Source organism: Rhipicephalus microplus, chromosome 5 (genome assembly GCF_043290135.1).
Source record: "Rhipicephalus microplus isolate Deutch F79 chromosome 5, USDA_Rmic, whole genome shotgun sequence".
Lineage (NCBI taxonomy): Eukaryota > Metazoa > Arthropoda > Arachnida > Ixodida > Ixodidae > Rhipicephalus > Rhipicephalus microplus.
Genome location: NC_134704.1, coordinates 102,542,617 through 102,566,646, shown reverse-complemented (window position 1 = coordinate 102,566,646; position 24,030 = coordinate 102,542,617). Strand labels below are relative to the sequence as shown.

Sequence of the window (24,030 nt, the reverse complement as noted above, 5' to 3'; positions counted from 1 at the left end):
GGCGAGGCCGCACCGGCCTCGCCATCCCAGCGAGAGATCTTCTTCTTCCCAAGTCCACACTTCTATTCCCTCTTATCAATCCGGCACATACACGTCGTAATAATATCGTTACAGAGATGCAGTGAAGGAAGACGAGGGACCGAAAACACCAACCCCGCAACAATATTTCCTTTAAGGGGGCAGACTGCTCTTTGGGACCAAAAAGTGACAAAAATATTCATTTTTTAAAATTGACATATTTGGTTTCTGCAAGTATTTTTCTATTTCTCTGCAAATTTTCACGCACCAAGAAGTAGTAATTTTTTTGTAATGTAATTTTAACTGTCCAGATTCTTGGTGCTGTTAACATGCAGAACCTGCAAAAAAAATGGGGAAGCGACTTTGAGGCTTCTTTATAATTTGCCAGCACCTTTGTCTAAAGCTCTACTACCAATTTATGAGCGCCTTCGTGAGGATTGCTAAACATGCGCACCATGATCGTTGCTTTTTGAAGAAACTGTGTGTTTTCAGTTTTTTCCATTTTTCTCAAAAAAGTAAATTTGTGACTATTCAATTTTGAGGCCTCAATATCTCTGCAGCTAGGGCAGGTACAACAATATTTCTATTTGCAGTGGAAACCTGTATGTGTGTAGAATGCAAGTATGGGAGCAAAATTTGGAGCACATGACCTTTTAATTAATTACTAATCAAAATAGTAACACAATTCCAACTGCTTTTGAAAATGTATAGTTCATTTTACTGCAAAATAACCAATAAAGGTCTAAAAACAAAAACCTCTTCCATACTTTCACTCTATAGTCATTAGTCTATGCTGGCATATCCTAAATATCACTTTTAATTAAGCACTTTTTTTTCTATGGTGGCCCCAAACAATCGAGAGTGAACTTAAGTTATCTCAGCAACAAAGTGAGTTACAGGAAAACTAATTACATATTTGAAATCAGCAGAAAAAGCTGTATAACCCTGTGCAGTTTTATCAAGATCACTGAAGAAATAAACAAAAAATGTCTAAGACCAGTCTGCCCCCTTAAGTAAGTTATGAAAATGACATTATTATTTCACTGCTGCTGTCTATCTGCACACCATGATGCTGCCTGCCATGAACTCACAATACCATATGTCTGAAATGTTTATCTGTTTTAGTTTATGTACCCACTCCTAGATTATGTTCTGAAAATGCATCAGAATTTTCAAGATTCTAATTGCTGCACGGCATTAAATATCCATAGATAAAGTAAGGAAAGTAGCAATTGTTCGTGCTCTAACAAATTACCTCTAGACTGGTCCACCACCTTATGTCAGCTCTTCTAGTAGATTGACTCTGACTTAATAACCACATTGCACCAAATATTATGAAGCAAGAATCAGTCCTGCTAATGATGTAATGCTGTCTCATTTGCGCATCTTTGTCATTGATTCATACTTTTACAGACCCCTCAATGTAAACTCCATGTATTTACTACATGAAGTATTAAAACACTGCAAGGAAGTTGCATACATCAATATACAGTCGAACCCCGCTACAACGAAACTAACGAGGTGCCGAAAAAATTTTGTTGATGCGAGAATTTCGTTGTAGCGAAATCACAAAAGATATAGCTGGCCTGAGCTAGCAAAACAAAGGAACTTTTATTTCCTGAAATCAAAAAGCGTCTGCTGCTTCCTTTTCTATCCTAGCAGTGTCATGACACGATTCTTACACATGCATAGCAACGCCATGTTGAGAAGCACGATGAAACAACAGCCACACTAACACGCTAACATTAGAAGCTGTCCGCCGTGTCAAAATCAGGCACCGCCGAGATGAAGGCATGGTGTCGTGGAGCAAGACTTGTGCCTTCTTCTATTCTATTCTTATTATTCGCAAGTTGCAGCTGGCCGATATTGTTGATAACACTGGCGAACAGCCGCTTCGACCAGTGACCACACTGGCCAAGCGCGAAAAGTACCAAAAGCATATGACATCGAAAAAAGGCATTGTCCCATGATCACACCCTGCCGCAGCATGTGTGGAACTCAATAAACTGAGGAACTGAGCTTCAGCTTTGGATTGGTTGCAGCGCAGAAGCAGTGATGAAAGTGCCTTTTTACTTTTTGTAGCATACTTTGGAGCAGGAAAAGTACTGCTTTGCAGCCATAAGCGTTTTTGGAACAGAAAAATAAAAGCTAGTTTAGAGAAGCTATTCTTTTAGGAGCAGATATTAAATTTGTCATACAATAATTTAAAATACTAGTAACAGATGACATACGATTTCCCGGACCCTCAAGGAACTGCAAAACATCTGGAAAAGCTGGCTGTCGGGAAAAATGAATGCCAGCAAAAGTGCACTTTTTAATAGGTACTTTTCACTGACGGAGAGGTTCGCAGCAGAAGTACAGCGTTCTCATTGCAATTCAGCAAATGAGTCGTAAAGGTGGCTCTGAAAAAGAGCCGAAAGAAAGAAAGAAAAAAATCCGATATGGCCGGCACTATTGCATTTCTAAACACCTAGGCGCAAAAAGAAAAGTTGCTTATTTTTGTTTGCACAGCGTTCCACTTGCCCGCGATGATTTCTGCCTCAATTTCAGTTAACGTCATGCTGTCGCTATACACCGATGACAGTGTCAGTGCTCGCTAAAACTTCGAGCTCGTTGGATGTGCAGGCGCTGCCTCGTTGATCTCATTGTCGGAGTAGTTTGAATCGTCCATAACTTCACGAATAATTTCATCATCATTCAATTCTGCACACAGCTCGAGGTATTCGTCAGTGTTAGCGAAGCCCTCAAAGGTTATCCCGGCTGGAATAGAAACACCGGCAATGTGCCGATCGTCGAAGGCAACGTCCGTGGGTGGATGTTCGTCGGACACGCTGTCCACTCCAGGCGAGACGGCTGTTTGGCGTCCAGTATGAAATCTTGCGTGGCGAAAACAGTTCCAGAAGGTCTGTTGGGTAACCACCTTCCACGAGTCGGCAAGCATGCTTACGGCAGACCAAAGGTCAACAGCGTAGCTTTTGCAATTGACGGGGCACAGGCTGCACAGCATTATGTGGCCTAAGCTATGGCCAGAGGCTACGACTGGCAACAGATTGGCATGCGCTGGATTGCGGCATTTTCAGTTTTGAAGTTACAACAGCCACAGCAAAATGAATTCGAGGGTCTGAAAAACCACTAAAATGGCGGCATGGATAATGACTACGAGGCTGCGGTTAAAAAAAGCCGGCCACCGGATGGCAAAAGTTATAAACGTCCGGAATTTCAGACTTCTTAATATATTGATTCTATGGAGAACTTGACAGTGCCACAGATGAGTCCACGAAGTCAGGCATGTCCAGAATTCCGGGTGTCCGAGAAATCGAACATCCACTGTATTTGTGGCAGAAATCAAATCAAAGCGCGAAAGCTGAGTGCCACAATTTTGGAGTAACTACAATCCCATATCATCATCATCAGCCTGCCTCGTCCACTGCAGGACAAAGGCCTCTCCCATGATCTGCAGTCAACTCAGTCCTGTGCTTGCTGCTGCCATTTAAAACCTGCAAACTTCCTAATATCATCTGCCCACCTAACTTTCTGTCTCCCTGTAAACCACTTGCCTTCTCTGGAAATCCATTTTGTTACCCTTAATGACCAGCGGTTACCCTGTCTACACGCTGCTGCCCAGCCCATGTTTATCTCTTTTTCTTGATTTCAAGTATAATATCCTTAACCCCGGTTCGCTCCCTGATCCACTCTGCTCTATTCTTGTCTCTTCAGATTACACCTACCATTTTCCTTTACATCGCTTGCTGCGTCGACCTCAATTTAAGCGGAACGTACTATGTAAGCTTCTCGTTCCTGCTCCGTAGGTAAGTACTGGCAAGATGCAGCTGTTACACAACTTCCTTTTGAGGGGTATAGTGGCAATCTACCTGTCATGATTTTAAAGTGCTTGCGAAATGTTCTCCACCCCATCCTTATTCTTCTAGCTACGTCAATCTTGTGGTTCGGCTCCGTGGTTTATTACCTGTCCTAAAAACTCATGATTACTTAATTAGATGAGGTAAACAGAAAGGTAGGTCTTAAAATAATCTGCAGAAAAGGAAAGTAACGTACAACCACCTCGAAAGAGAACAGCGCTTCGAGATAGGCAATAGTGCACTTGAAGTTGTTATAAGACAATCCCATATAACTGTTCCTGAATAAGCATAGATAATCAGTATGAGATAAATGCAATTCTGTTCATTTTCACATTTCACTAAATTAGCTTGCATGACCAACTGAAAAACAAACAAACAAACAAAACCAGTCAAATGAGCTATATGCTTATAATGCCAATTCTTGTAGCACAAATGAGATCAGAGCCGATAACGCTGCACACTAGTAGCACACTAGAATGATGGTATACAGATTCTTGTCAGCTGCTTTATGACTTATGAGTAAGTCAAACAGTAAAAGTTTTTCATTCTCATTTTCTCAGGAAATAATGGTTAGAGATCGTCTCTCCCCATACCTCGAGCGCAAGGGGTAGGCAAGTAGGTAAGCAACTTTATTGAGTCAAGATAGAATCATTTGAGGGGGGGTGTGACAGGGAGAGTTGAAGTAGGATGACGATGGGCTAACCAGTCCTCAACGTCTTTATAGACGTACCCGTGAAAGGTCTCGGTAACTTGAGGCTGCTCAACACGTCGTCATCCTAAGAACAAACAACCAAGAACAAACAAACCAAGAACAAACAAACAAACAAACAAAAACATCACAAAAAACAAAAACAAAAACAAAAGGGGGCAAAAGGGGGTCTCAATCGCAAGGGCTAACATCAGCATTGCGGTCTCATAGTGGCTAGGAGTGGCTGAAAACACGAGGGTAGAGTTTTTCACCAAGGTGAGAGTCTCAAAGGATCAACACAACTAGCAGAATCTATTTCAGACAAAACAACTTGTGTGTGTCTTTCTGGGACACACGTGAACGGATGGGACAGCACAGCTGGCTGCCGCACAAGTGCGGGCCAAAGCTTTGCTCACTGCTAGATTCTTTTGACAGGAACGCCAAAACGCGTCTGGCCCCTTTTTACAGCAGTAGCAATTATATGGACAGTCCAGGCTATTTTTTTTTTTTTTGCCGTCGCCACCGCCGCCGTCCTTCACCGTATATGTATACGTATATATATATATATATATATATATATGAACACTCAAAGAAAAAAGCCGCCCATGCTTGGCGCCAAGCTCGTCAAGATGCGCCGACACGTGCTTATCTCTGACGTGTACTTTGCCCCATGAATGAATGCCTGTGCACGCGCGCTTATCCTTTGGTGGGGGAATCGTGTGCCTTCGGCTTTCACTGAAACAAAGCATTAGTTGCTGGGCCTACAAAGATCTCTTCAGTCTCTGCACAGGCCCCTTTTGCGAAAACAGTGCGCTTTGCATACACAGCGAGGTATAACAACTGGGACACTTGTCAGTTTGTACTCATCTGTACCTGTGATTACTTATCGTGCATCGTTTTTGTTTAAACAGCGCGTTACGTGTCGAGCGGTAAACGCTGTTAGTTCGCTCTCGTCCTGCGAGTATCGTTCTCGTGCGTCATTTGTGTGTGAGCAGCGCACTGCAAGTTTCGATTTGCTTGCTGTTCTCAGCATTACATTCCGAATTGTTGCTGTTGCATTTATTGCTTCGCCCTGTCGGTGAAACTGTACCTTTTTTCAATTTTTTACATATTTATACTGCTTTTAACCTACCGCTGTGTGCCCTTGGAGCTCGTAGATCGCTATCGCGTCACCGAAACCGCGGTATCGCGTCGCCGCAAAACGGTTACAATCCCCATGCGCTTGGCTGCGCATGCGCCTTCAAAACTAAGTCGTTTTATGCCATCTACGATAGCATCTGCCGCAGGTTTGTCCGCAGAGTTTGTGGAAAGCAGCGTTGCTTTGACAGGGTGAAGGCGCACTTTGGGGGTTTTCTCAGTTACATCGTCGCCATACATGATCGTGTCAAGAGCGACCGCGGTTTCGTCCTCAGCGGTTGTAGCAACGACAATCTTACGCACTGTAGTGTACCAACCAGTCGCACGCGTACTTCCGAAGCTTCGAGTACGCTGCTCTCAACCTTTGTTTGACGGTTTCCATACTAAAGTTCTTATCACCCGCCGCAATTAGAAAATGTGTTCAGAACATTCAAATTGAGGCCCAATGAACATAGTAAAATTTGGCTGGGGAATTTAAGAATTTGTATCTGCTGCGGTTTCGCATCACTGAGATTATACTGTACGTTTACATGAACGCCTCATTTATCATAAAATGGGGTAGGGTGGCCAGATCAGGCCCAGAAATTTCAATTTCCGAGAGATTTTCATGACAACCGTACAACCGGGGAAAAAAAAACGATCAAAATCAGGGAGTCTCCTGGCCAATCCGGGATACTTGGCAGGTATGCCATCAGTACTTCAAATCAGAAACTCTCTGCATTGGGAGTCTTTAACTCTATACAAGAGCTCCAAGAACCCCACCTCACAAATAAATATACACATCTTACGCACATGGCCCCTGGGCGGCACCTAGCGGACCGCCTCTTGATTCGGTACGAATTCGAAATTAAACACGCGGAGCGTATTACTGAACTTTGGAGAACAAAACTCTGGGTGTCCCCGCTTCCCCGTAATACGTCCAGGGAGACACACCATGGTTGAAGGCAAGTGCGCATTGAGGCACTCAAAAAACTGCTTGGCTCCCGTAATGGAGTCTATTACGTCGATGTGGCTGGGCTGTCACCTAGGAGTTCCTACACGAGGGCGGTAATACATCAAGAAACGCAGGTGGACGGCCTTACTTTCAAAGCCACAAACTCAAGTCAGGCGGAAGAGGTGGTCAGTGCATTGGCAGTATCCCATCCTAACTCAAAACAAATAGTTACAGTCTCGAAGAGCTTGCGAGAGCTATCTGGCAGGGGGAATCTCTTCGTTGGCTCATAGACTTTTAAAATTGAGCATTAGGAACTGCGATCCTACCCCAAAACATCTTATATGGACTAGAGACATCACGTTCTCTAGGGTAACGAGGCTGCACTTGCAGCGGCCCGCATGCTTATTTCCTGGGGAGCTCCCCATTGCCCTTATAGACCTCAACGTCCCACATCTTTAACATGGTTTCGAGAAATCAAAGAACACTACATCGAGCAACGCCGCTTGTATTCCGCACCAGCGAAGGAACTTTCGAAAACGACGCCTACAGACAAACACGCTGCTCTGTCTAGCTATACTCAAATATTACAACCCGAAAATAAGTGGGCAGTGGGGAAGTAGCCAACACTTAACATATGATCTGGGCCTGCCAAATGAACCCAAAACTAAACCCCATTTCCAACCCCACCACTGAGGACTGGGAGACGACCCTACTCAACAGCTCTACACCAGAGGAACAGCAAACTCTGTTCCAGCGGGCTCGAGTGCCGGCTTTGACTAATGACGTCTTGGACTAGGGATGTCGACCAGCCCGGTGGGGATAGGGGTTATATGGCACAGCCAGCTTCAATAAAGGTTTATCATCCACCTGCTCATTTTCTCAGTGATTTTGGAGAACGTTTGGAGCAACTACTATCAAAAATTACTGTTTGGAGCAGTAATTTTCTTTTGGAGCAATTTGAAGCAGCATTTTCATCCCTGCAGAAGCAACCAGGTGGCGAAAGTAGGGCAGTCTTAATGCCTTCGTTATCTAGCGACGGCAGCCCCCATGCTTAGTAGACAGCTGCAGTTCCTGGTGGTGCCAACGTGCATATTAAACTTAGTAGATTTATTTATATGTTCTGAAAATGCATTGAAGTGTTCAAGATTCTGCTTGCTGCAAAGCTATAAATCTTCGAACCTTGAATCACATCGTCAATTTTCGTTCAAGTGGAACAGCAGAAAAAAAAATGTTTGTTTTGCTAAGAATATTCATGCATTGACTCGTATGGACTGCTGACAGAGGACCAACAAGTTTTCGTTGCAGCGGGAATTTTGTTGAAGCAGCGTTTGTTGTAGCAGGATTCAACTGTAAATAAAACAACTTCTTATTACGCAATTCGACAGGGAGTCTCGGATTTAATGTCTTAGTATTAGGCAAAGATGCTAACCAGCTCAGCATTCCAAAGCACCCTGCATATGTGCTATTGTAAACCAACTTAACTTCTTCTGTAGTACTGGTGGTTAGCACACGCCAGGTTTAGCATTATGCTAAAGCATTAAATCCGAAGCCCTTCAATGCATCACTCTGAGTTTCCTATAAAAAGCTTCAGTTGACATGGCTTATCCAAACAGTGTGACCTATAAGGATGCTCAATTGCTGCTAGAACAGAAATAATGAGCGACTGCATTGTAACATGGCAACATTAAAATCTTTTTCTAAGAGCACGGCCACTGTGGCCATGGTAGCAACAACTACAAACATGGCCTTATGAACTGGAAATGCACAACTGCAGTGAAGGTAAGATAGTCGAGAGTGTAAGTATGGTCCAAAAAGAAAATAACACAGATTCATGACTCTTGTTCAATAATTGCCTCTTCGACAAATAGGAACGCAAACTGGTTGATAAAATGTTTCTAAAAAGCTTTTGATGATAAAGGACTATTGATTTCGCACAAAGATAACGGTAATGAATGGTGATTTATGAAACGTTACAGATGTGCCTAAAATGGCTTACTGCCGACTCGTAATATGTTTACGTGCCACGTTACACCAAAAATGCAGATAACGAATGTTGCCCACTTGCAGCCTGGCTACAGGTGGCACTGACTGACGCTCCTACACTTAATGCGCATTTACCGTATTTACTCGATTCTACCGCGCCCCCTCGATATTGTAACGCGCGCCCGGTTTCCACAACAACAACAAAAAAAAAAAAAAAAAAAAACCTAGGACATTGATTGCAACGCACACCCATTTTTCTCATTGGCCCACTTGATCACACCACTCGGGAAAACGACTCCTTCTGAGAGCGTCTTCCGTTTAAATATGAGGTGCGGGGGAAGCTCGTGCCTATCTGACGTGCAACGGTGCATTGCTGTCACTCTAGTTTTACCGTGGCCCGATGTCAGCACACGAACTTGCTTCGCCCCCTTCTCCTCGACGGTTGTGGTGCCAGGCATGTCGAAGTAAAGAGGCGTCTGATCGGCATTCCCGATTTGCCCAAGCAGGTAGCCGTTGTTGTGCCGCAAGTTTAGGAGGAACCTCTGAAGACTCTGAAGCTTTTCTTCGTACTTCTCCGGGAACTTCCGGCATATGCCCGTTCGCCTTCTGAGGGAAAAGCCTTTCCTCTTCATAAAGTTAGTTAGCCAGCACCTGCTCGCTTTATACTGGCTCTGCATTAGCCCCTTTTCTAAGGCTAACTGCATAGCCTGCACTTGGAGCAGTTCTGTCGTCACGGGCCGCTGTGCCGCTCACTGCTTAATCACATACTCGCCGAGCAGCTCTTCAATTTGTGGAAACCGACCCTGTTGTGGTCCACTGAAGCCTTTGCGTGAATCTTTGCTGTCGACAATATTCTGCTTTTCTTTTGTTTCCGCCAGTCCCGCATGCACGTTTCGGGAACTCCGAACGACCGCGTTGCGGCCCGATTTCTGTCCGTTTCGGCACACGCGATGACTTTTCTTTTAAAAGGGGCATCGTGGTGCACTCGTCGAGTTTTTGGAGTCGGCCCTTCCATGCCGTCGATGCTAATGCACTACAAGATGACGAACTCCTCAGCACACGTATGAAGTGCCGCACATGGAGAACACATAGGCAGAAATGGCCGACGCGCCATGCCGACGCACGTAGGGGGCGGCCATTTTGGAAGTGCCGATGGCAATAGAATGACCATATTCATTTTTTTTCGTACTCAATTCTAACGCGCATGCGATTTATGAACTCGCTTAACCGGAAAAAAGGTGCGCGTTAGATTCAAGTAATTAAGGTATACCCTCTAAAGTAGACGGGGCGATAGCGGCCGTGGTAGTTCAGTTGGTAGAGCATCGCACGCGTTGTTCAAAGGTCACAGGTACCAATTATTATTTCTAACAAGATACCCTATACTTCTTTTGGCATGACTGTCTGTTAGATCGTATTAATATTGTGTCTAACAAATTAAACAAGCCCTTAAGTGTACACTTCTTACCTTAGCATATTCTTCAGGATCAGGGTAGATCTCGCGTGCTTTCCGCAGGTCGACAAGAAACCTCTCCCTCATATGGGCTCTGCACAACAGTACATTGTCCATTAAACCATACGCAACACAACACTGCAGCCTGAAACTGCAATATACCACTGCAGCCCACAAGGTACGCATCCTCGTAAAAGGGCAAGTAAACAACCTTAATGTTAAAAAATTGTTATGGAAAGAAATGTGCGCACTTTTGCTATGTGAACATGCTGCTGCAAGAATTTCGCGAATGCATGCTATAATAAGAAAGTTACAAGAGTTAGAAAATTTGTTTCCTCTGGTTTCAAATTTTTGCACGGCCTCGCCACCTTTCTTTGCCACAGGGGGGAGGAAGGCATGGCCCATGATCATGACTCCGCCCGATTCAGCAACGTGACACGACGTCAGCGATACGTCATCAGCACGCAGCCAACGACCGAGCAGGGCTTCACACACATGAGCACATCCTTCCCTTGGCGGTAAAGCATTGAGATGCCCCTTCATTTCTGAGGCTTTCATTCTGGCAACACCGCTTCTCCCAGCGGTCTCCGGCTCCACAAAACGGCAGAAGGCATCACAGAAAAACGAAAATGCAGACTGCACGGCCAAACCGCATTACCTCAAGACCAATGCGCCATTTTGTAGGACAAAGGGCTAATCGACAAGCTCAGAGATACGTCAAGATACCCACAGTCAAGCTTGCGTGCAACACTGTGCATACGAAGGGGATTGGTCAGAAAAAAAGAGGCATGGGAAGTTTTTCTAAATAGAGGGTCTGCGTGGCATGCAGTGCTGTAATATTCAAAGAATGTGATTGCCGCAGTCTACCGTACGATTTGACAAGCTTGTTTGGGGTTTAAAAAGAAAAAAAAAAAAAACCTGCTTACTGGCACTTTAAGGCGTCAAAAGAACACTAAAGAAAAAAATGATTTTTGGGGTAAATCATACGTTACCCTTTCTCAATGCCAAAAGCACAACTTCTGCCATGTGCAGGCTCTTGGTAAGCTAGAAAATTGACCGAAACTTAGAAGGTCGGTTGAATTTAGCCTTTAAGAATAGAATGCAATAACATACTCGGGCCACATGTGCATCAATGACAAGCCCAGCTTCGGTTTTAAGTGAACGCCTTTACCGTGACTCTAGAAAACGAACGTCACTGCTTGTAACATTGGCCGTTTCAAACTATCTTAGAATGCCTATCACAAATGCAGCAGTGAAGTGCCTATTACACCATAAGTGATCCTTTTCAGGCACAAAAACTTTGCAGACAGAAAAACTCTAAAAAAACACAAAACGGTTAAGGGGTCAAATGTGTTCCAGCACTTTGTAATGGGTGGGCCTTTAAAACACCCCCTCGTTGTGCAATTCACAAGTTTTGACGCCTGGCAACATTCTACGCTTCTGCTAAGTAGTATTACATGCATTAAAAACATTGCCCTCACCACACAACGTTAATGTCGCATTTTTTACCCAAAGCAGTGTTTTGTTGTTTATTTTTATCAAAGAAAAAGAAGTTCAAAGTACAGTGTAGACCGCTTATATTGTAAGTCACGGGAGTTGTGAAAATCCGCGCTATAAGCGGTACCGCGTTATAACCAAAGCATGCTTTTTTAGGCCTTTGCCTATGTCAAAAGGGCAAACCACCTTTCAAAAGCAATTTACTACACTTTTCACTTGCAGACAGATTCAACACAATCAAAGTTCAATCAAAGTGCAATCAAGATTCAACACGGAAACAAAGTTCTCAAGTTCGGCAACAGCGGAAGAACGCCGTTATTTTTGTCTGGCGATGCTTGCGAACAATTTCGTCCTCTACAAAGCTTAAGCACTGAAGCGATTTTCGACGGTCGTGTCGGAAACGCCGTATTTCGCCGCCACCGACGCCTTCTTCAGGCTACTCTCAATGTCCCTTATGACGGATTCCTTAATCTCCAGCGATAAGGCACGGCGTTTTTTCACACCGCTTGAAGACGCCGCCAACGCCATGGCGACAGGAGCTACGCAACACACGTGCTCTGGGCTCTCAGACGGCAACGACACGGCGAAGCGCACACAGCAAATCCAAAGAGGCAAAAGAAGGAGGTTGAGAAAAAAAAAAAAAAATCATGCTACCGCTTCTCCCCCCACTCCCAGCAGCACGCACCCGGATTGGACGCTGCCACGGTCGCCACGGTGACAAAAACACGCTACCTCCTTCCAAGGTCTCCCCGACTCCCTCCCTACTGTACCCTCTCTTCTCCTCCGCAATGTTTGACTTTTCGCGGCGGTCTCTACGTGCGCCCTCCCGCCGACACTCCCAACGTTCCGGCGCGCCGGGAAACTGTGCTCCGTTCGCCGATTTTATGGTCGCACGCCTAAAAACTCCGTGCTATAACCGGTATTCTCCTTCGCGCGCCTACGCAATAAACAGTCGGTCTATACATTGAATTCTATGGGCGACATATCGGTGGTCAAAAAAACCCACATTATAACCGGTCCTGCGCAAAAAGCGGTTACATTATAAGTGGTCTGCACTGTAATGGCATTGCTGTCTTAGAACACCTGCTTACCAAGTAGAAGGACTAAGTTCGATCCTTACTCAAACCAGAGTATTTATTTTATATGGATCTTTTTCGAGTTTGTTACTTAATGGCAATGCTAGTTTTTTGGTCTCAGCCAACGGTGCCAACGCCGGAATTGCTGCAAAATGAGCACCTTATTGATAGTCTTAAAAAAATAAATGAAGGTGGTGACAACATATTCAAGTTTCTACACCACCTCGCTGTGAAATCAGTACCCACTAGAGCCTACACAATTCTTTCCCCAAGTGGTACTAACATTAGATTTCACGGCGTAACAGCCCGTGGGATTGATTCCTGGGAATGTTCGCACAACATAATCTGCAAAACTTCGACAGCGAATATGACTTGGAAGCTATTTTAAACGAACTTTGAAGTTTGCGCCTACAACCAAGCGCTATACGTCGCACCTCTCGGCACTGACACCGTCGGAGGCGACTCGACAGTGACCCCCACGTTACCCTCTTGCCACAACGTTGCACTAGATACATTAAGTTATAATGACACTAAAGGCGCCATTACTCCTTTGCAGTGTTTTTGCCAGCAGACTACTACTTCGGCATGTGGCGCCGGCGCACGCATTGAGAACTTCCCATTTCGCGACACTGCTGTCCGACTTCCTGTTTGAAAGGACTTTTTGATGCAGACTTTGCGAAAGAACGTCACCGTTTTGTGTGCGTACGAGGTCGAGTGTTTCACACTAGGTGCCGATAGTTGCACCTGGCGGCTTGTTTCTGGAGCTCTCTCGAATTGCAAGCGACGCTAGTCAGTAATGAGGGACTTGTAATTAATTATCTGCTGCACGCTGCAGCAAACAATGCACGTGCAATGACACACAGGCCACCAGCAAAGCATTGTAGTAAAAAAAATGCGACGCCAAAGTTTTTGCGTCACTGCAATCAAGCGAACATTAAGTACCCTGTTCTTCTATGGGGCAAGAGACTTAATGTGCCAAGATTCAGAAAATTTTGTAAGGGCCAATGCTGCCAAAATACAGAAAAACAATTTGAAATCCATGAAGTCACGCTGACATTCATGCACGCAGATTGAGGTACGAAAGTTATGAAATAAACCTTCGCAGTTCATTTTCTCTCCAGTTAATAAACCTGTGAAGTGAAAGAAATAACAGTAGAGCTTTCATAGCACAATTCACTGTCTAAATTGATTCACCGTTGCACTTTAGCATCCCTTAAGGCATAATTTGTGATCCTGCACCTCACAGCACAATGATGTACCTGTTAAGCGATCACAGTGTATTTTTTAATGCCCAACTAAGAGTCGTATGAAGTCATGATGAGTGTTCTATGCCGACTCTTGTAAGTCGATGTGAAGGAACAGAAACAAACAGTCGAACACAGATATATTAAACCCAAATATACAGAATTTCGGGTATATCGAACTCGTAAGTTATCCCCCTGAATTTCCTTTGTAAAAGTATAGAAATTTGCAAATTTATATCGAACAGTATTTTTACCCACCTTCGGATATATCGAACGCCTTGCAAGCTGGAAGGTGCGCTTCAGTACTCGCCGCGCCCCGCAATATTGGCGGCAGCGCAGCTCCCTGCGCGACTTAGAAGGTGCATTTTGGCACTCGCAGCGGCCGGCGTCTTCCACGCGGCACCACGCCTCCGCCAAAACCCAAAACGCTCGAAAAAAAGGTAAGGGTGAGTGAGCTTGGACTGCACAACAACTTGCAGAACGGCTTTCTTTTTACTTTCTCTTTCTCTCTCTCTCATTCTTCCTCTGCGTACCCGTCGGCAGGAACGAAGGCACCGGCGTTCTCCTCTTTTCGCCTTTTCTTTTGCTTGTTTTGTTGCTGTTTTGCGAGTTTTGATCAGCCACCCACAGCTCTCCCTTTTTACTGTTGACCTCGCCAACGCCTCCTCTATTTTATGAGGCGCTGTCCTCGCAGGTGGCCATCGCCTCGCGAGGGCAGTGTTGCTTCCGTTCACGCGTCGCCGCATGTGCGGCATTTCTTTTTTTTTTTTTTTTGCGTGCGTGGTGTGCAAAGTCGCTCCTGACTCCTTGAATTGTTGACTTTTCGTGTAGCTATGGCCAGCGTCAAGAAGCGCAAGACCCTTGACTTTGCGACGAAGTTGAAAGCTGAATTAATCAGCATGTTGAGGCGGGCGAGAAATGTTCGACCGTAGCGGACGACTTCAGGATACCAGGGAGCACTCTGAGTACCTTGTTGAAAAACAAAGAAGATATCAAGGCAAAGGCGGCGGAGCAGCGAACTTCGGGAGCCTGCCATGTGCGCGCTTCTGCCCTCGGGAATATAGAAAAGGCACTCTACACATGGTTTTTAGAAATGTTCGTGAAGAACATTCCGATGGATGGCCCGATCCTGATCGCCAAGGCAAAATGGTTTGCCGCTACACTCAATAAAACAACTTCGCCGACAACATTGGGTGACTTCAGCGATTTAAGCTGTGCTACAACATCGTTGGCAAAAGCATTTCTGGCAAAAGCGAAGCTGTCAGCATCCAGAACATGCAGCAGTGAATGATGAAGAAGCGGCCAGAAATCTCCGCTAAGTTTTCTTTTGCGGTGATCTTCAACACCTGGCGAGACGTAAGACGGACACAGTGGTCAACTGCACCGCAAGACAGGCTTCGAGAAGGCGGAACTGAGGGAACCAGGTTGTCCCACCTGGACACTCTTGATGAGATCGAGACTAGCGTCTCCGCAACATTGCAAATCAAAGCAGGACAAGATAAGAGATTTCTTTCATGCAAATGAATAATTCTGTTGCAGCGTGTATGCAGAATTAGTTATTCTTGACTGTGCCCGTTGTAGGTGAAGATCCACTACAGGTAAGTTTTCAGGGCCTGTATTTTTTCGAATATTTTTTATATCGAATTTTTCATACATCGAACTAGTTCGCGATCCCCTTCGAGTTAGATATATCCATGTTCGACTGTATATGGAAGTAAATGGAAATGTGTTAAATGAAACTGCTGTTTATGGTCATTTTTCAGTAAACATAGCATATTTTTCTGGTACCTGCAGGTTCCGTTTAATGATAGTCACAACAGAATCCTTTCAAAGATAAATCGCTTGCAAAGTTAAAGTGCCTCTAAACAGAACGACCGGCTTTATTCGGTTGCCTTCATATTGACCACTTCACTGATATTAGTCCATCCATAGAGATGAACAATGCACCTATTCAAGAGGAAACATTTTTTCTGTCCCCTTAGGTTCAGTTCAATGAGATCCTACACAAAAACAGTTACACAGCTCATGTAGTCTAGGGGGCTACACTCAAACCTCATTATAACGAACACAGATATAACAAAACATTGGTAATAACGAAGTAAATTGAAAATAGTCTTGAAATAGATACAGTGTAAGGAATAACATGTATACCGAATTTTCGGATGCAACGAACTTATTTACTCGTAAGATGCAAGTCTATTATAATGAGATTAGAGCGTATACTGTGTCAATACGGCATAAACTCACTTGGTTTGTACTTCAACATCTTGGAGGAACCTTTTGAGCTTGGCAAAAAGGGTCTGCTTGGACTCCACCGTTTCCTCAGAAACAATGGCCATCCCGAGTGTTTCAGTGACGACGCAGACACCAGCTTCGTTCACCTTGTAAGTTGTTAGTGGGTAGCTCGGGCAGGCAATCTGCAGTCAAATAACAACTTAACATGTCCACGAGTCAAGGAAGCAAAACAAAGCACCCTGTGAGGGAATCAAGAAGTCTGTCAAAGTTAGACAAGCGGGCACTACAGTGAAATCTCGGTAGAACGAACCCCACATTAACGAACTTTTCAGATTAACTAGCTCTTAAAAAATCCTGTGCCCATTGCTAATAGTTTTAATGTAAAATTATTTCACTACTACGTACTTTAGAATACCACACTTTTCAGAATAACGAGCGTTAATTTAGTTCCACATTATATTAACAACGCCTCAGTACTACAAGCTTATGTTCTGTGTCACGTTCTGTGTCAAATGAACCCAAAAAACGAAAGAGCTACTTTTTTTTCTTTCTTTTTGTTGAAACGCTGACGCTGAAGCAAGCGAGCACAGAAGCGAGGGCTACATGGGAGGGCAAGGTCAGCGAGGCAGAGTGGAAGTTGCGGAGCAGGAAGCATGGGCGCAGAAAACCCGAGGCAGCGAGAGAGCAGAAAATGAAACGCGAGGAATTTTCTTTTTTAGCACTTCTTTTTCTTCGAAAGAAGCGATGACAGCCGTGCCGCTTTGGGTTTTTCTTTGGAGGACTTGTTTTTTCAGTCGTTTTCATCTCTTTTCGGTGACACTACAAATGAGTTCATCTCTCCTTGTGACAAAGAAGCGGACACAGTTTTCGCTAAGTGAGACAATAGATATTCTTTGGCAACTGGAAGGCAAAAAGCAGGCTGTTGTGACCAAAGAACCAAATCGCACCACAGGAATTTGGATGAGCTGGAGGCCTTCGCGCTGCAAAGTTTGAATGCCTCACGTAAAAAAACAACAAAAAGACACAGACTTCTTTAGAGTAAACGTGCATTTCTTGGTGTTTACTTTGCATTTGTTTTTTTTTCTCGTGAAAAACGAGTTCAAGGACACACCGTTGTAAAGGTAAGCCGTTTTAGTTGGTAAAAAATGGTATTTATGGTTAATTTTCAAGCTTTCAATATAACGACCTCTAAAAATAACGAACATATTTCTGCAGTTCTATGAAGCTCGTTATACCGAGATTTCACTGTAACCAGGTGGGCATTAAAGCTTTACATTTGATACCTGGTTCTAGAGTAAAAACACGTTAATTTGAACGTACAGTAACAATTGAACCCCTTTATAAAAGATGTACGCCGGGCAGCAATTCTCGCCTTTTATATGAGGTGTCTTATGATATAGGTGCCGTGTACGCATTTTCTTATGAACACCTATTGCAATTTAGGCACACTGGTGTCTTTTATACCAATTTGTCTTTTACATTGTGTCTGTTATTAAACACCTTTAAAACGTTCACTACCTCTCGAGAAGGATCTGTACCTTGTACAAATATGAGGAAGTCACCCACATACCTGAATATATGTTTAGCAATTCCAGAAATGTGCTGCTCGATTCCTCTGTGAAATTTACTCAAAAATATTTTACAGCCTCTTCTGTCCCGCGTGTTTTAAGTGCTCTTCAACATAATTGCAATTATGAACGTAATCCAACTGGCGCAACTTGCCATCTCCATGCTCATGGGGTAGCAACAGAACAAAAGCAGGCAAATGCAATAATGATCAATCTTATTTATGATTGTGTTAACTTTGTCATGTAAATAATTGTGTCTTAAAGCATAAATACTAGACTTGTGTGAATATTCAAATGCTTTGGATATTTGAACAAAGATCACAGTATTCAAATTCGCTTTGATTAGAATTTAAGTTACTGAAAGTTTCAAAGTATTCGAAATGAATGAATAGATGTATATTAGCTCACGTGTAACCTCGTAAAGGTGGTTTCACTGCAGTGACGTAGTGCTTAATTGTGAAAACAGCTATAAAAATCTGCACTGCCACGAAGCCCCACTTCAAGGTTAAATGAACCGATTAATTTTTTTTGCGTTTAATACCTACTAATACTAAGCTTTGTACACCTATTTATATGCTCTGGGTATAGTAAATATGAAAGTGTAACATGTTTTTTTACAGGTTATCACTTGCATTCTACCAAAACTCAAATCCTGCTACTATTCAAAGTTGTTTCTACTTGCTTTAAACCCCCAAAAATAGTATTTGCACAGGCCTTGTCTCAATTTTAAAAAAAGATGTATAATATATTGTACAGGTTAGTTAGGTAATCACAAGTATGCCCATTTTTTATTATCTCATTTCTTTTCATTTCATTTATTTACTCTCAGTGCCGTAAGGCGTTACAGAGAGGAGGGGTACAATATTAAATAATCAAGAGAAAAGACAGCAGGGGGGGGGGTTACAAAAAGTGATTGCTGACAGTGGACCTGAAGTGTGCAGCGTCGCTGATGGAGACGATGGAGGCTGGAAGGTGATTCCACTGCACACTGGTCGTTGGGACAAACGAGTTCAGGTAGCAGGTAGCAGAAGATGTGATATACACTATTCCAATTTAATTTGAAATTATTCGACAAAAATCAATATTCGCACAAGAGTGATATATTTTCCACATTAAGGCTCACGGCTCATATGAATAGATGTCGGGGATTGTTCCTGACGTATCCCTGACGGATCGAATAAATTTGTTTGCTCTTATGATCTTAACTTGAGAAATCACCTACCATTAACGCCGAGAAACATATAATTTGCCGTAACGAGTCCAGGGGTTGCTTCGTTGGGTTCTGCCCATGAAGTGTCGTGCTATGTCCTTTAGTTGTTGCGCCCGCCTGCTAATTCAACCATTGCTTAATTGAAACTGTTTTACTGTCCCTTTTAAGTTGAAATTAACAAGCTTCTGCTGTGTCTATTCTGCAAATGTTTGCCTCACAAAGCATTCAGTAGTATATTCTCAGGCAATTGTTTCTTAAATTCAAGCCTTTTATTAATGAAATGTAGGGTGTGAAACTTCACTTACCCTGGCATACCTGCCAAGTTCGAGTATTCTGGATTCGAAAGATTTTTGTAACAAGGGGGGAAGGTCGCGCTGAATTCTTTGTTTTATTTTAATTAACCAAAAGAAAACAAACAGGAGAAGGGGGGGTTCCAATCGCAAGCAAAAACATCAGCGTTTTGGTCTTACATAATGGCTTCAGATGGCCGAACAAGCAAGGGTAGGGTTTGCTACTAAGGTGAGAGACTCAAAGTGGGAGCGCAAATACTCCCGCAACTTTGCGTCACCAAAACAGCTAGCAAAATTTATTTGTCAAAACAACTCGCATATGTCTTTTTTGGAACAAACGTGAACGGACAGTACGGCGCAGCTGGCTGCCATCAAAGCGCAGGTCACAGCTTTGCCCGCTACTAAGTTCCTTCGACAGAAACGCCAAAACGCGTCTAGCCTTTTTTTACATCTTTACTGCCTTAATCTACTGCTTCATTAGCCGCGTGCCCTCAGAGCTTGTAGATTGCTATCGAGTCGCCGTGACCGCGATATTGTGCGAGGCGGTTGCCGCAAACGGTAGTTCCGTTCTCAATCTGCATGCGCTGGCAGCGCACGTACCTTCAAAACTAAGTCGTTTTATGCTATTTATAATAGCATCTGCTGCTGTTTTGTCCACAGAGCTTGCAGAAAACAGCATAGCTTTGACTGGTTGAGCACTGGATGCGTGCACTCCTACGGATTTCTGTCTGTTATGTCGTCGCCATACATGATCGTGTCAAGAACGACTGAGGTTTCATCCACAGCAAATTGTGGCAACAACCACAGTACACGCACTGTACAAAACAGTGCGTGCGCTGGTCGCACGCGTGCTTTCAAAGCTTTGAGCACGCTGCTCTCGATTGGCCTTCGTTCGAAGGTTCCAGTAATAAAGTTCATATTACCCGCTGCGATTAGGAAAAGTGTTCGGAACATTTCAAATTTTGGCCCAATGGCACAGTGGAATATGGCGGGGAATTTAATGAATCTGTATCTGCTGCAGTTTCGCATCACTGAGATTCTACTATACGTTGAGATGAGCGCCTCATAATTTAGTTTATAATAAAATGCGGTGGGTTCGCGAGAAGCCTGGAGCAGATTTATGTCAATGAAGCCACATGCACGCACAGAAATTTTGATTTCCAGGAGATTTTTACGACAACTGTACTCACGGAAGAAACGGTCGAAATCCGAGAGCCTACTGGACAATTAAGGAGACTTGGCAGGTATGACTTGGCGAGCTCTATGCACGTACACCGAGGTAAAAAAACCATCCCTTTTATCTGATATGTCACTGCTGGCCATTGTGAATTAATAGCAAACATGCGGTGTTTTGCACGGTGCTCTTGCCTTAGCCGAATGCAGATTTGGCCCGTAATATGCCCAGGTACGCCAAAAGTTCTTGAAAGGAGAGCGCTACCTTTATGGAGTATGCCTCGCCGGAAGCGTGGTCATTGCAGAGAATCATGTTCTGCTTCATGCCAACGCTTTCACGCACACCCAGTTGGTAGAAGATCTGGTTCCGCTGGTCCTGTGATGGAGACGTACCGGTCGTGAGAGTTAGAAACATATGGTACGCTGCAACAGACACGACAACTGCTTGCACAACACAATGAACAAGTTCCATTTTCGTTTTCTCGACCTGCCGCACCAACTTAGTGCAACAAGTTGGTGCCACATGCGCTTGCTTTTATGCTTTCTAGGCTTGTGTGAATATTGTATTGAATAATACTGTATTTGAATTCGTTTTGATTCGGATTTAAAATGTTAAAAATTTTGGAGTACTCAATGTGAACGATTAAATGTATATTAGTCTGCATGGAACCTCCTGTAGAGGTGGTTTCACAGCAGTGAATGAGTGCTAAGCCGTGAAAGCATCTATACAAAAGAAATGTGCACTGTCACGAAGCCCCACTTAAAGGTTTAAGGAACATATTACCGCCACATCGATTCATCATTTTCCAAGTTGAAAAGCTGTTCGCACAGGTTATATGCACTATGTACAATAAATTTTAAAACGTAACATATTTTACACTGTATCACTAGTATTTCACCGAAAGACAAATCCTGTTGCTATTAAATGTTGTCTCCACTTCCTCTGAATTAAAAATAATGGCATTTGCGCAGACCTTGCTTCCATTTTGAAAAAAAAAAAAAAAAAAAGACCGCAGGTTAGTTGGATCATGACACATATGGCCAATTTTTTTATAATATGTGACATACACCATATAAATTCGATTTGAAATTATTCTATTAAAAATTTAAAATCACTATTTGTTTTGAATTCGCCTCTGACCTAAAATTTACTATTTACACAAGCCTGCTAATTTTACATAACTGGCCTGCCACATGTGTGAACAATACCTTGCGCAAACTGCGGCAGATAGTGTGGGTACAGACAATGAACTTTATTGAGGTCCTGAGGGGCGACTTGGAAAGTCCCCTTACGGAGGGAGGAGCCACCGAGAGCAACTCCACCGTCTGGACAGGTAGGCAGTGCCTGACTGCTGCGTCAGGCACAGCTTTGTGTAATAAAGTGTTCGATCTTTACTGTCTAAATTTCTGTATCCTTATTGCCACAACCCCACGACAGCAGCCCATGGGTCAGGTTGAGATGTACGCTAAGACCGCAAGCAATTTCAGATGCTTTGGTGTTTCCTCATCTGAGAAAGCAGAGAGGTGACGGAGCACCTACTTTTTACGGAAGGAATGAGACGCAAACAGGACCAACACATGAGGAGGCATGGACGAACGCCTCGACATGAATGAACACAAGAAGAGAGATGCGCTAGGCATTCGTCTATGTTCCTTCTTGTGTTCGCCTCGTTTAAGTTTTATTCCTTCTGTAAAACATGTGCCAACTAGCCCAACAAAAAGTTGGAGCGCCTACCTTTACGGAGATATCGATGAGGGCAACGTCTGCGTTGTAGAACAGGTCCAGTCCGGCGGACTCCCCAAAATCGAGCTTCTTAAAGGGCAGCTCGTGCAGCGTGGCCCCGACACAGCTAGCTGCCTTTTTGATTTCCTCAAACGCAGCCTTGCGCTGTGCCAGGCGACCCCCTGCAGCACCTGTTCCGGTGATCTGCAAACCAAATGGTAGCACAAAGAGAACATGTCAAGATTTCTAGTACAGTCGGTGCCGGGTATATCGAGCTTGGATATATCTATATATTGGCTATATCAAACAGCTGAAAAATTCCCTTGAAGAACACATGTAAAAGTCTAGGGCACAGGTGCGAATATATCGAACATTTGTACGTCGACATATTCGATACACCTAACGGTGCACACCGATCACCATTCAGTCTCGTTCCAAGAGAGTAACGAACCGTTTTCGTGCATGCATCGAAAATGTGATCGTGTTGCTTCAATAAGTTCGCACAACGCTTATTCACTCGCATTTTAAAAGAGTTACGGACACTTATCGTGTGCGCACACATTAAGAATGTGATTACATTGCTTCAATAAGTTTGCACAGTGCTTGCGATCACACCTGTTTGTCTGCTGCGATATTCAGCTTGTAAGGTGTGGTAAAGCATTTTTTAATAATTATACCAACAGCTTGAAGCACCAAATAAAACTTAAACGATAGTCTGCACTGGCGGCTACGGCACGATATGCATTCTCAAGCCAATCCCGCACGCTGGCATGTAGCCCCCAAACATATAGCCTTTGAGATCTGTTTCCATCAGCGCCCCATGCCACAGTGGCTATTTCAGATCTGGAAGGCCATGCGTTTGCGAATGGTACACCCCTGGCAGTCTTTCGTTTTCTTCTTTTTTTTTGCTGCTTGTTTTAAAAAGCCCAAGTGGCATTGCCACCACAGAGATCATGTTTCAATAGGAGTAGGACCCCGTAGCAATCATTGCTCTTTTGTTCGTGTTGTGCTGGCTTAGTGTTCTGTCGCTGACTCGCCGCTCTCACGTTTCCGACTTGTGCGCGGCATCTTTTTGGCCCTGGTTGCCATGGATGCGAAGAAGCCTAAGAACTTAAACTTGGCGACCAAAACCGACATCATTCGGCGAGTGGAAGCTGGAGAGAAGAAGTCGTCGATTGCAGAAGCTTTCTGCATTCCTTGGAGCACATTGAGCACGACTCTTCGAAACAAAGCCCATGTAAAGGCAAAGGGTCCCCAGTGCGTGCTCCTATGTACGACAACTTCGAAAAAGCGCTGTATGATTGGTTTTAGAAACCAGGGTGAAAAACATTCCCTCTGATGGCTCGATGCTAATGGAAAAGGCCAAGTGGTTCGATGCAGCCTTGGGGGTGGACGACTTTACTGGTGGAACCGGTTGGCAGCAACGCTTCAACAATCGCTATAGCATCGTTGGGAAGACCCCCTCTGGCGGAGGCGGCGCGACAAAGAGCCAGGACATAGAGAAGTGGCTTTCCAAAGAGTGAACGAACATTCGAGACAGCTTCTCGCCATCAAATATCTATAACGCCGCCGAAACGGCGCTCTTCTGGCAAATGTTGCCGAACAAGATTTTGGATCCTAAAGGGACGTCTTGTCATGAAGTGAAAATAGGCAAAAAACGCGTCTCGATCTTGCTCGCGACGAACATGAATGGCTCTTGCAAGCTGCAGCCGTTCATCATCGACAAGAGCAAGTCGCCACGATGCTTCAAGAACGCAAAGAGCCTCCCGGTCCGATACGCGTTCAACAAAAAAGTATGGATGACGCGGGACCTCTTTTCCGAATAGATGCGTGCATGGGATGCCGAATTGGGGAAGGCAGACTACAATGTTTGTCTTCTTGTAGACAATTATTCAGCACATCATGTGGTCAGCCACCTCAAAAGGATCACAGTCAAGTTTTTGC

At 44.1% G+C, this 24,030-nt stretch overlaps 1 protein-coding gene across 9 annotated transcripts in view; it reads right to left on the bottom strand.

The window, feature by feature from the left end:
* The window catches only part of LOC119174291 (apoptotic signal-regulating kinase 1), a 145,263-nt gene that overhangs the window by 106,615 nt on the left and 14,618 nt on the right, over positions 1 to 24,030 (bottom strand). For all 9 annotated transcript variants that reach the window (XM_037425136.2, XM_037425133.2, XM_075895828.1 and 6 more), the window contains exons 3-6: positions 22,099 to 22,290; positions 20,629 to 20,739; positions 16,135 to 16,304; positions 10,086 to 10,164 (exon numbers count right to left, since the gene is read on the bottom strand). In XM_037425136.2, coding sequence (XP_037281033.2) covers positions 10,086 to 10,164; positions 16,135 to 16,304; positions 20,629 to 20,739; positions 22,099 to 22,290 — 552 coding nt within the window. The remainder of the gene's footprint in view (positions 1 to 10,085; positions 10,165 to 16,134; positions 16,305 to 20,628; positions 20,740 to 22,098; positions 22,291 to 24,030) is intronic.